Source organism: Phyllosticta citriasiana (assembly GCF_038021145.1).
Source record: "Phyllosticta citriasiana strain CBS 120426 chromosome Unknown IWZ02scaffold_12, whole genome shotgun sequence".
Classification (NCBI taxonomy): Eukaryota; Fungi; Ascomycota; class Dothideomycetes; order Botryosphaeriales; family Phyllostictaceae; genus Phyllosticta; species Phyllosticta citriasiana.
The window spans coordinates 679735-692305 of NW_027117289.1; the positions used below are offsets into that span (position 1 = coordinate 679735).

General features: G+C 54.7%; 4 protein-coding genes and 1 non-coding gene across 5 annotated transcripts; 2 read left to right on the plus strand and 3 right to left on the minus strand.

Moving 5' to 3' along the window:
* Nucleotides 1–91: 91 nt before the first annotated feature.
* Nucleotides 92–1303, plus strand: IWZ02DRAFT_58955 (uncharacterized protein). Its single transcript, XM_066770929.1, has one exon. It carries the CDS (start codon nt 394–396, stop codon nt 1120–1122), a length of 729 nt encoding a protein of 242 aa, XP_066620033.1. The 5' UTR covers nt 92–393; the 3' UTR covers nt 1123–1303.
* Nucleotides 1304–4349: 3046 nt separating this feature from the next.
* IWZ02DRAFT_58950 (uncharacterized protein) lies at nt 4350–5480 on the minus strand. Its single transcript, XM_066770928.1, has 2 exons — nt 4455–5480; nt 4350–4393 (listed from the first exon to the last, which is right to left on the minus strand). The coding sequence occupies exon 1, from the start codon at nt 5325–5327 to the stop codon at nt 4782–4784; it is 546 nt and encodes a 181-aa protein (XP_066620034.1). The 5' UTR covers nt 5328–5480; the 3' UTR covers nt 4350–4393; nt 4455–4781.
* On the minus strand, nt 4351–4433 carry IWZ02DRAFT_t94. Its single transcript has one exon. It is a non-coding gene; the product is annotated as a tRNA-Ala (tRNA).
* A 2036-nt stretch (nt 5481–7516) lies between the features above and the next one.
* IWZ02DRAFT_58946 (uncharacterized protein) lies at nt 7517–10413 on the minus strand. The gene is made up of 2 exons (XM_066770927.1): nt 8409–10413; nt 7517–8355 (listed from the first exon to the last, which is right to left on the minus strand). Exons 1-2 carry the CDS (start codon nt 10315–10317, stop codon nt 7673–7675), a joined length of 2592 nt encoding a protein of 863 aa, XP_066620035.1. The 5' UTR covers nt 10318–10413; the 3' UTR covers nt 7517–7672.
* A 757-nt stretch (nt 10414–11170) lies between these two features.
* On the plus strand, nt 11171–12495 carry IWZ02DRAFT_493078 (uncharacterized protein; the record flags this gene model as incomplete). Its single annotated transcript, XM_066769899.1, has 4 exons — nt 11171–11327; nt 11401–11615; nt 11672–11978; nt 12041–12495. 4 exons carry the CDS (start codon nt 11171–11173, stop codon nt 12493–12495), a joined length of 1134 nt encoding a protein of 377 aa, XP_066620036.1.
* Between the last annotated feature and the right edge of the window lie 76 nt (nt 12496–12571).

Here is a 12571-nt window from a genome sequence, read left to right on the forward strand (position 1 = left end):
CAAGACGATGGCGTATAGACTTTTGGCGTACACAACTCCTACCACATATCCACCTCCCTCTCTCCTCTCATAGAGCAGCAGACTCGGTGTGACTCTCCAATTCCACCCTCGCTCCTCTCGCCCATGGAAGGCGGGAATCCTTTCCTCGAGAGTGCTTTTTGCTCTGTTTTACTACCACCACTACCAAAGGCGCATGCACCTTAGAAAAGTTCTCTTCACTGCGTCTTTTTTGTACGAAGCTGGATGACTGGGGGGCGTTGATAGATACACACTTAGGCACGAAAATGCTGTTGTTCGTGGAGAGTAGTGGATGCGGATTTTCTTACTCTTTTCCTTTTCCCTTTGTCGATCCATCCATCCCCCCCCCCCTTCTTTGGTCGCCTCTTCCTAGCTATGTATGTGGCTACCGGCTTGGATAAACGCCACAACGACCGCGAAGAGACACTGTCCGGAGGGGCAATGGGGGGATCGATCGAGTGTGGTGCATGGACGGCGGCTGGGGACGGCATATGGGAATGGCGTTCTTGTCTTTTTTTGTTCCTGGAGCAGGGGTTCGGGCTTCCAGCTGCTCTTTTGCTATGCGCGTCTTGCTACTTACTTGCTACTTGCTCTCCGCTTCTTGCTTTTTACTTTTTGCTTTTCGAACAACATCAACAACACAAATGCCATTATGAACCTCATCACCCTTGTCCCTCTCCCCATCTCTACATCTCTCTTTTACCCTCTTTCTCTATTTCCACGTCAGCGCTGTGGATGGAGCTGCTGTCCCATTGGACAAACGGAGGAGCTCTGCGGCTCCTTTTTGTCACGCTTGGCGCTGCTTCTCAGCTGCGAGAAGCATTGTGGGTCAAATCAGAGGGCTCCACATCTCGTGGTGGTGGTGCTGGGGCTGGTGGTGGGCGGCGCCCTTGGCACTTGCTCTTCCTACCTCATCTTACCTCACCTTACTTTATACTCTGCTGCTTGCTTACTACTTGCTTCCTTGCTCGCTTGTCATGCTGTGCGGCTCTGCTCTGCTTAAATGCGACGGCCTATCGATCCTCACTCTGCTGCTTTGTCATGTTATACCATGCTGTGCTGTACTGGCTAGCTCTTCTACTTCATGTGTTCTTACTAGAATGAGAGAGGAGAGGTGTGTGTGGGTCGGTTGGCTTGTTGGCCGGCCGGGTTGCTACCTCTATATAGACGCAGTGAAGAAAAGCAATAGCTGATAAATGGAAACTAGATGAATGGACAGAGCTGTTAAAGCGAGCGCGCCTCTCGTGTGTGCGTGCTGCTCTGCTAGTACAAAATTGGTTGCAGTGGAGTGGTGGCAGAGGTGTGCAGGAAGGAGTAGGTGTGTAGCTGGTGGATTCGATTGACTGCTCATCTGCCGTCAGGTGGGTAGGGAGGGCTGGCGGGCTGACGATAATAGTGAGGAGACTGGAGCGACTGGACTTGTCGACTGCCACGCTTCTTTTCCTCTATGGTTCCTTCGTTGGCTGTTACACGCACGCGCTGGCTTTGGCGGCATCACTACCACCACCAGCTATAATCAATGTTTCACCTGGCGTCGTCTCCCTTCCCATCCTCTCTGCATCCACACGCCCGCGCCAAAAAATGAGCCCTCCACAAGCACGCGAGGTACCTCGAGTGCTGCATCTCCCTTGCCATTCAGTCCGCCCGCGGCGGCCCGTGGTCATTGACGTCATACCGACCCCACCGGACCCCACCACCACACACATGCACCACACACATCACAGCAGACATCATACATCATAGCACCCCATCCCGACCACCGTCATGACCCCGGATCGTCACCGTCATTCCATCTTGCGCTTTGCATCATCACGGCCATCATCTGCTGTCGTCATTGCTTTTTTTTGGCTACATTGCTTGCTGATGGTTCGGGGGAGAGGGGAAAAAGAGGGAGGATGTGGGGCCCCGCAAACGAAAGCCTCCTTGTGATAGCTATAGAGAACAACGAATGGAATATCGACATGACATCGCAGGAGCCAAACTCACCAAGCTTACTCGCCAAACAACACCGACGACACTAGCCTGCAGTGATCATTAGCACCTCTTTATAGCGCTGGCGCCCTCTCTGCACTCAAATAACAAGACCAATCACAGCAAAGAAACACACAGTCATGTTACGCAAGGCGAAAACCCGCGCCGTGCAGTATAAGAGATGTAAGCATGAACAATGCACGTCTTTCTGCCGAAGAGTGAGCAAGGAGGGAGGGATGTGAGAAGAGGTGAGGAGAGTTAAAGTTATATACGCTTCGCAGCTTGCGCGCGGGGTTTTCTTGCGTGCGCGCGTGCTGGCTTTATGTCTTCTTATGTAGGAGGGAGGATAATTACATGAGCGCATGCACTTGATAATGTGATTTGGTCTCTTGCATGTGCTGTGGTCGGTCACATGTGAGGTCCAAGAGTGCCTGAGTGTGGTAGCCTTTCTGCCGCTTAGAGTTTGAATTTCGACGGTTTGTGAACTCTGCACTGCGGGTGATGTGGAAGAATCAGGTGACGAAAAACTTGACTCCGCGGGAGAAAGCCTGTACTTGGTGCTGTGGGCGGTCTGGGCGATGTTCGAGAGCACCGAGTGCTCGGCAGGAAATTTTTGAGAGAGGACGACAAAACTTGAGGACCAAGACACGTTTAGTAGGATCTTCGTTGCTCTTGAAAGATGCTCAACGGCATGAGAGCACGACGTATAATCCGTTGCATTCCTCCAAAAATGCGAAGTCTCCGGAAATTTTTACCGTCTTTCGTCTCCAGCCAAGTCAATGCGCGAACCTCTGTCGTGTGTCCAGAAATCACGTAAAATCTCTCCAATTTAACACACGAAAATCACAATCGAGGCAAAGAGTAGTATCTGAAAATTGACGATCAGCTGGATTTGAGTCATCTCTCTGCCAGGCCCCCTCCCGACTTCGCAGTCAAGGCCGCAGTCTCCGAGGGCTATTTGAGCAATACATCTTCCCAGTGCTTCTCTGGGCCATGGCCCTCTAGGGCGCCAAACGGGTATTGACCGTGCATTTACGCTCAGTACTTACTCTTCGGGGTGTGAAGAAGCCTTGTATGCATTGGTTTTGGAGGCAGAGTGGCAAAGTTCCTTCAACTAGACCAGCGCAACGCGAAGGCGGCAGCAAAGACTGATGCTGGAAACCTCGCTTGAAGAATGACAGCGTCAAGGCGCTTCATCAATTGGCAATGGAGGAAATCTCCAGCCAAAAGCACGGCAAGAGAGAAAGACACCGCGCTGACCGAAAGTATTTCAAGGGGTCAAGTCAGCCGAAGTCCTCACAGCGACTTTTTCGAAGAAACCCAATGCAGCACCCACCCACCCAGACCACCAACAAACGAAACACTTGCCGTCACCCTCACCTCCTTAGTCCCGCCTATCTCGCCACAGCAGGCCACCAGATCCACCAAAAGACCCAGCCGGGTCCATCACACCACGGCCGCTTGCGTCCGTCCGTAGAGAAAAGCACACGCGCAGAAAGGGTCGGAACGTCGACTGACGTCTCCTGTCCGTGCAACCTACGTACGCAGCTGCCTCCTGTCTGTCTCCCTCGCCTTATCTTTGGCGCTCAGGAGACCCGCTGAGAGAGCCGCACCATGTGGTATGACATCAGCACACCGACTTGTTGGACGGCCGCGCAGTCGGATAAGCTGCGCGATGCTGTGCTGTTGCCTTTTTGCGCGGCGTCTGTGACTCAAAGCTGCCGTGTCTGTGAATCAAGTGCTGCTGCGAGGGGTGGCGGATTGTGTCTTCAGGGGTTGTGGTGGGTTGTTTCGTGGCTTGACTTTGTTTACCCTGGATGAGGATTGATGATGGGAGTGAAAAGTGAGAGGAAGACTGCCAGTGCGCGTGGTCTCTGAATGACGTGTGGAAGCCCTCAGAAAACCACAGTCTGTTTGAGGAAGGTTGGTGGGAACAAGCACACGCCTAGAGAAATAGAGAATCTGAGGACCGCAACAAGACACCTCCATCTTCGTCTCTCCCTCTCCTCACTGCACTCAGAAGCCTTTCATCCATGGCCAGCGCCTCGTTCCAACCCGAACAAAAGTGTTTGGAAAATGCGAGACCTTTCAATCAAATAAATCGACTACAGAGAAAACAAATCAGACCAACACCAGCCACCCCGCCACGCTCCCAAACAAAATAAAATTTCCTTTGCACCTTTCTCCGAGAGTCATTCGTTGCAAAACTCACCATCAACCTACCACTCTTTCCCCAACAACGACAGGAGCCCACACGGCCGGCCCACACGACCAACACTAGCGCCGACCTTGTCTTTCTGGCTCCTCGCTACCAAACTACACCAATCCTCCTCGAGTGCAAAAGGAAATGGCGAAAGGAAGCAAGTTGGCCAGGACTTGAACCTAGGACTCACCCGCGGAACGACTGATGCCGCGGGAGTGCGTTACCACTACGCCACCAACCCGAACAAGTCATCGCCACTTACCAGTGGGTAAATAAAATGCTTTATATACGCTTTATTCTGGCTGAGAAAGTGGTGTGAGAATGTGATTGGGATTTGGTGTTTTGGTGAGCGCAATGACAATCAAGAAAATTGAAGGAAAAGGGAGAGTGAGGGACGCGTGGCGGGAACGTGAATGAAGTGATTAATTAAGCAAACCAACATAGAAGCCGGACGAGAGCACATTTAAGATACTGTGAAACGGCAAAGAGATTAAAAAAGAAAAAAAAAATGCGATGACACATCCAAACCGCAAAAGGCAATAAAAAAAAGCACAAAAAAAAAAAAAAAACAACCCTCGTACACCGTTATCTAGAACCACCTCCAAACAAACCATCCAACACGCGTGCTGGCCAGCCAGCCAGCCATCCACACCCGCGTCAACCCTACCCAGCCGCGAGCCGCGCTGATTGATCCCTGCGACAAACAAAGAAGGACGCGTGCGCGCGCGCGCGCGCATTCCAGGGACCCGCGTGCGTGGCTAGTGCAGTCGCGTGGCAGACGTGGCGCTAGGTAAGGGAGGAAGTGAGTGGCGCGCGTGGCGTTGGGATGTGGTGGGAGGGATGGGGGACTGGGATTGTCAAGAGGTATAGTACAAGTGCTAAGTGGATTGACCAGGTAGACGACAGAGGGACAGGGAGGGAGGGAAGAGATATGTGGGTTGGCAAGGCAAGTAGGTATACCAGAAGAAGTGCAAGCTACGCAGCCAACACTGCTCTCTCCACTCGCATGGCAAGACTCAAGTCCATAACCACACACACACACACACACCCCTCCTCTCCATCTTTCCTTTTCTCTCAAGCCGCACCTAACATCCATACCCTTACGTCCCTCAAACAACCACCCCACCCACCCCATCCATCCATCCAACCATATCCATCAGCAGTAGTAGTAGGTGGCTGGGACAGACGTGCGGTGGCAGCGGTACGGTAGGCGGGCGGCTGGCTGTAGCGTGGCTTACCTCTTCCTCCCCTACCCACCCTACCTGGCTTACCTAGCTTACCTCACTCATCCATCTTCCCTGCCCTACCTTGCCTTAATCCCCACGTCGTTATTACCTAGGTAGATTGGTGCTTGCATGTCCGAAAGTACCACAAGCAGCGAGACGACGCGTTTGCTTGGTTGACGCGTCGGTCGGTCAGTCGGTTGGTCGGTGCGTGTGTTTTATTTTGCACGGGGCAAGTAAGGATGGGGAAGTAAGCTGGCTGATGTATATTTAGGTCGTGCGCTGTGTTCGTCGCGTGTGAGCGATGCGATAAGCCAAGTGTGTGGAGGATCGAGGGTCGGTTGTTGTGTGGTTGGTGGTAAGTAACTAGGTAGTTTTGGTTGAAGATGGCGGGTACCTAGACTGACAGACAACGGGTAGATGCATGCGCGTATGTATGCACACCTGGGTACGTATAGCATTGCGCCCATGTGACTCCTTCTCACTCACCACCTGCCCTGCAACCCAGACCAACACCTCTCCCAGCCACCTGCGACAGTCAAGCCGGCCCTGCACCTTGTTCTTCGTGGAAAATCGGCAAATGAATGGATAGATTGAATGTGGTCATAGATTTACTCAAGCCCGCGACCGAAGGCGGGCGAGCGGCGTACGTCGCGTGTGCAGTACGTGCTCAAGCCCTGGCCGTCGATAGAGGCTTTGAGGAGCTAGCTAGGCTATCCTATCCTATATCTGAATTGAATGTGTCGTGCGTCATGCATGTTGTTGTTGTTGTTGTTGTTGTTGCTGCTGCTGCTGCTGCTGTGGTAGCCGTCCGTCATCGTCCGCTGTTGATCCAATCGGGTGACTGAAGCCCATCCATTCGGGTCAGTCGCCAGTGCCCGAGATTTGGTGCCTGGAATGGTCGCGTGTTGTCCGCTCTCGCTTTGGCAAGAGGATTGGGCAACGGAGATGACGAAAGAAAAGAGAAATCCGTACAGAGAGGATCCAAAATCCCAAGGCGGGTGTTGGTGAAGCTGGGCAAAAGGGAAGGACCATATGCAGTGACGAAGAACTACACCTGAGCACGCGTGGTCCAACTGACTTTCCACCCCTCCGCCAAACGCAGGCAGCAAGAACAGACGCGAGGCAAAAACGAGAGACTGATCGCAAAAGCGACAAGAGCGAGAGGTGAGAGACCAAAAAAAAAAAAAAAAAAAAAAAAAAAAAAAAAAAAAAAAAGACGATCCCATCATAACCGTGTCATCATCATAAGAGCTGAGAGCGGCAGGAGCAAACTCATCCAGCCATCCAAGCATATCATCCATCCGTCGTCCCAACGGCCGTGACAAGAGATCTCGTTTCGAATCAAGAAACAATTCCCAATTTCTTTTCCCGTCTTTCTTCTTCATTCTTGGTATAGTGCCAGCCCACCCAAGCAAAATTATTAGCAGTCGCAAGACTTGAAAAGAAGAAAACAAGACCGAGCAAGAATGCACAGGTTAACGAAGAAAGAAACCCCAGTCGCAAACCAAGAGGAGAAAGCGAATCCAAACCCGGGTCAATCATCGCAGTCCTCCCATCCATCCCGTCGTCATCGTAGCCCACTCGTTTTGAGAGTGTTTTGCGGACGCCGCCGTAGCAGACGCGCCAACCCGTCCCGTCATCAAAATGTTCCGTAACCTCGTAAAATCTTTGTCTTTCGAAATTTATGCAGTCTGGTGGTATCCAAGCGATCGTTCCAAGCAAAGCGACCGTGATTGGGGGGTATGTAGGGCACGTCTCCGCGGAGAGCATGCCAATGTCGTAGAGTCGTCGTAAACCTGCACCTCTGAAGCGAGGGCGACAGGTGGTGAGGTAGATAGGCCGTGAATGTGCTCGCTTGTTTGACATTTTTTGTGATCAAACACCGATGAAAAAGGGGAAAAAGAGGAAAAGGAAAAGGGACCAAGTTATGTCCTACCAACATGTGACGGCAACATAGTAGTTGCCTGGCACGCTAGTAGGCCCTATGGCTCCATTCCTGGGTATAACCTATCTGAATCCGGTCCTCCAAACGATGACTTGAGTGGTATAAAAAGTGCGGTGAAGGAATTTTGAATGCAAAAATCATGGCTTGATGGAAAGGTGTGCTGATGGTTGAGCAAGATTTGCCAAAACCGAGCCAGCTGTTGCATTTCTCGAGGTTTGCCAACCTCAACAGGTGCTCCGCGAATTTTCACGCGTCGCTCAGGTGCGAAAGAGGACATAGCAGCCACTGAGTCGTAAGAACAACAAGACCCTATCTAGGTCCTACCGTCTCAGCAAAGGAGCTCGCCGAAGCCGACGCCGACATGCTTCGGATCTCCCATCGCCAGTCGTCATTCTGCAGGTCCCTTTCTCCGCCGACCCACTTCTCGACTCGCCGGCGCCAGTTGCCCTCTTCGTCATGCTGAAGACGAATAAAAGCTGGACCAAGATCAAACTCTTCGCTGACGAGATTGTCCATGGTTGTTGACGCAGAGCCCGGCCCGCCAGCACCGGGCACCAGCCCACCGGAACCGATTTCAACCTTGTCCTCGTCGTCTTTCAAATCGTCGATGTCGGCAAAGGGATCTTCGTCGTCGCCGATGGAGGGGGTTGGCGAAAAGGGACCGCTGGCGCGTGAATCGAGCCTCAGCCAGCACATTCGGCGAGGGTCAAAGACCATGCCTCGCTCGACCTGCACTCCACGAGGCCCGCCAACTGGTGCAATGAGAGCGGGTCGAGGAGGGGAGCCAGTCTTTGCGGCCAGAGAGGTGGGAGTTGGAAGCGAGGGTATCGAGCTGTTGTGCTTGTGGAGGGCAATTTGTGGCTGGGGTACCGAGTGCGCATGGTTGGAGACGTGACGTTTGCTCGACTCCATTGTCGTAGAGAAAAGAGCCAAGGCGCTGTCGTTGCCTTCCCAACGCTGGAGGGCCGGGTTGTAGGTCATGCCCTTCTCGGCTGCAAGGATCACAGTTAGTGGAGACTCTCGAATCAGGTGGTAACCAACTCACTTCTCGAAACGGATTCGTTGGTATGCTTGATCAGGTTTGGTTTCTGGCCTGTGCCTCTTTTGCGGTTGGCCTGCGGGCTGCTTTGCGGAGTTCGAGCAGCAGCCACCTGCGTCTTCCAGTTGGAACTGACTGGCGCCAGCGGTCCATCATGACGGTAACGAGGTCCGCCCAGGCGCTGCTCTCTGGCAATCCGGCTCGCTGCGGTATCACGGGCGAAGCTTGGGAGGCTCTCTCGCTTAAGTGTCCTGCTTGGGGTAGGAGGTGGCTGAGGAGTGAGCATTCGCTCGGGAGGCTGCGGAAGCTTGCTCTGGCTGACTTGACGAAGCAGTTTGTTTGGAGGACGCTGAGAAGGCTCCTTCAGGAAGCCGCTTTCCTTTTGGAGAGACGTAGGCAAGTCATCGAACAAGTCAAGCTCAGTTCCATCACCAAAGTTGCGTTTGCGATGCGGCTTCGTACACTTGCGTTTTGTTGTCGCTTCCTGTACAAGTGACGCCGGTGCAATGTCCTTTCTGTTCCCGCCTCTTCTAGGTGTATCGGGTCCTCGACTCAGACGCGAGTGTAAGCGTGGCGTGGGTGAGTGTGACCGAGGGTCGGACTCTCGGCGGAGGTGGCTGGGTGTGGGCTTGGTCGTGGGCTGAGAGTGTTTGCTAGAAGTTCCAGCAGTGAGGAAGGGAGCGGAGGATCTGCTGGATCTGTACTCGCTTCGGAGCACTGGAGCTGATCTCTTGGACCGGAGAAGGTGGTTACTGGCAGACGGCGGCCCGGCACGGCCGTTGCGATGAGCCAGAGGAGCCCCGGATTCGTAGACGGGATCAAGCCTCGAGCGGGAGGACATGGCCGGAAGCGGTCTCGGAATGCGTGATGATGGAGCATTCTTGTCTGTGAAGGTGATGGTCGTCCCAGGGTTCCGATTGGAACTTGACTGTGGCTTCTTTGACTTGACTCTCACATGGCGGTTGACAGTGTGTCTGTTGGCATCAAGCGTGTCAAGGTCGACGTCGGCGAAGAAGTCGTCATCTTCAGCGCCTCCAGAAGCGATTGGTGCTTGCTTTTGGGGCTCGACGGGTGGATCGGGATGAAAAGTTGGCTGCAAGTCGAGCTGAGGTTTCAAAGAGAGGCCGGCTGCGTCTGAAGCAGGTTGAGCTTCGCTCTGTTCACTGGGTGTCAGAACTGGCGATGCAGACGTCTCCGACTGTAGGTGCCCAACGTCCGTCGGCAGGTGTTGGGGTGGATGGGGATCAGGCTGAGGCGTTTGGTCTTGGTCGAGCTCTTCTTGGTGACGCTTCAGCAGGATGGCGTTGAAGTCGATGGGGTTGGTGGGAAGCAAGAGGCCGCCGAGGTCGTCATCTTCGCTCTCGAGGGTCATGCAGCTGCCCAAGCTGGGGCTCATGGCGGCGGATACTGAAGAGCCTCGTGTGCGCTGGTCCCGACGAGTGCCGGCAAAGCGAATGCCTAGAGAGCCCTCAGCCCATTCGTCGAATTCATCGTCGTCGTGTGCGGGAGTGAGGGGAGGAGGTTGGGGAGTCTTTAGTATTAGACCATCCGAACTGGGACCGGGAAGCTCAATGTCATCGCCCCAATCCTCGTCGGTGATCTTTTGCCGGGATGGAGTCTTTCCTAAACGCTTGATGGTTCCACCGAGAAGAGCCGAGGACGGGGTAGAGCTTGGGAGAGGGATTCCAGCCTGTTTTGCCTGGGAAATAGCATTTCGCGTGGAAGCGTCGTCGTTGGGCTTGATCAGAACCTGCTGCCAGTCATCCTCGTCGTTGACTGACTCGGAGCGCAGCGAAGGGGCGCGCGAAGATAGCGAGAAGGCGGTATGGGCCGCCGAGCTTGCGACAGAGTGGGTGAAGAAGTCGCCTTGGAAGTCGCCGTCGTCATCCCAATTCTCAATCGGGGTGGGAGCCATGGCGGCGCCCTCAGTGGGTTTGGGGGTGGAATCTTTGCGAGGGCAAACGGAGGGAGCGGCGGTGTTTGAAGGGCGAGCTGGCGGGAGAGAGGCTGGGGGGGGGGGGGGGGGGGGGGGGGGGGGTTCGGAGGTTGAGTGGCCGGTAGCGCGGCCACCAGCTCACGAAGGCTGGCTGTGCTGGCTGGCAATCACGATCGCACAGAGAGCGGCGGGCGTGAGATGGGTGGTGTAGGGATGCACGCAGACGGTCGACGAGCTATTTTGAAGAGGATGACGGCCCTCGCAGGGCGACAACTGTCATGTCAGCAGCATGGAGACGGCAAGAGTGGAAGGGCTGGGCTGGGCTGGGCTGGGCTGAGAGAGAGGGAGAGAGAGAGAGAGAGAGAGAGAGAGAGGGCGACGCGAAAACAACACGACGGGACCTAGACTGGCAGACGACAGGGTTCCGCATGCCCAAACAAAGCTCGTGCACCGCGCCATTCCCCGAGCTGGGGTGCCTGTACCTGTGGCTGTCCTGTTGTTTGCTGCTCTCTGCTCGTCTCTGCTCGCTCGATGACAAAAGCGTCGCTCAGCTGGTTGGAAACACTAGACAGTCATGATGTTCCCCATCCCTGCGCCTCCCGCGGTTGATCCTCTCCGCCAGCCCGCGCGCACTGCTCACCATCGGCCCGCCGACTCCAACGCTTGAATCGACTTCCTGGACAGTCACATTTTAGGCTTCCACCACTGCTGCAACCCGGACCCGGGCACAGGTACAGGTACAGGTATAGGCACCGTCTCTCGCCTACTACAATTGAAGCTTTCCCCAACTGGCTTTCTCGCCTTGACTCTACAACACATCCCGCACACCACCATGACTGCTCCTCGGACCATATTGCGCGTCCACAGAACCGACGTGGGCCCCCAAGCCGATCAACCCTATGTCCTGGTCTCAGTTCAAGCCACCGGCCCGCAGCCCCTGGACCTCAAGCTGGTCGGTACTGAGGGTGAAAATGTCTACCCGACTTCGAGTGCGTTCCCACATCCCCAATCCCCGCCTCTGCGTCTGTTTCAAACTAACGATCCGCTCCGCCAACTCTCCAGTCCGCCACAAGAAGGTCAAAGAACTCCAGCTCCGCCCGGCCTACAAGGGAAGCGATGCCGATTGGGAGGCAATCTTGACGCGCCAGTTATTGAAAAAGCCTGTCGACGCTTCGAGCCATGGCGCCACGGCCTCCTTGGATGACATCGAGATCGTCTGTGCCGTCTCCGATCGCCGGCTCATCCTCACCTTGCGCAAAAACATTGGCGGTATAACTGTACGTGGCTGACGTCAATGTTTACATTTTGCTACCACTGACTTCCCTGCCCCTAGCAACGCATAGGCGCCATCCAGCTCCCGGAGAACAACGACGAGGAAATTGGCTTCTTTGACTGGACAGTGGCCGCCGTCGACGAGGCGGACGAGGAGCGGGCGAAACTCCAAGAACTCCAAGCCAAGTTTGACGCGTTGCAAGAAAAATACCGTAGATTCGATGCACAGCTCGGAGACCTGGTCAAGGCCAAACAGAACCATGAATCGGCCTTGCTCGCCAAATTCGAGCAGCTTCTCAACTCCAAAAAGCTCAAAATAAGGGATCAGCAGCGGCTGTTGGCCGGCGCAAAAGTGGATCCAGTTGCAGGTAAGCAGCGTCTCTGCCATGCGGGCGCGTCGAGTCGTAGATGGCGCTAACTCAAGGCGAAGCCGCTGCCGTTGAAGGCGCAAGGCAGTCGACGCGGGGTAGGAGGGCGGGCCCATCCCGGCCAAACAAACGTCAAGCCAGCAACGGCGCGGAATCCGAGTCGGATTCGACCTTTGAACCCCGGATGCCCAAGCCTGTCGACGACAGCAACGAGACGGACGACCCGCATCTGACTCCCCAAGAGTCTGACCAGGACGAGACCGAGGATGAGCAAGACGGCAACATGAGCGAGCATTTAACACCTGTGCCTGGCGCAGCGAAGCCCGGAGAAGGGAAAAAGAAAAAGGCTGTTGAGACTGTAGCGGGGAACGGGAATTCACCAGAGCAGCGCAAGCCTGACTCACCGCCGCCACGGCGGGAGTTGCCTTTTGCACGCAAAATCGACCCAGGCAAGTCAGGAAAGCCGCAACAGCTAGCGGCCGACGACGAGGATGATACGACGGACGACGAGCTCTGAACGTCTAGGTTTCGAGCCAAACATCCGGCGGAAGAAGACAGGCTTTGTTTTAAAAATCTCGTATGCCCAAGAGAGA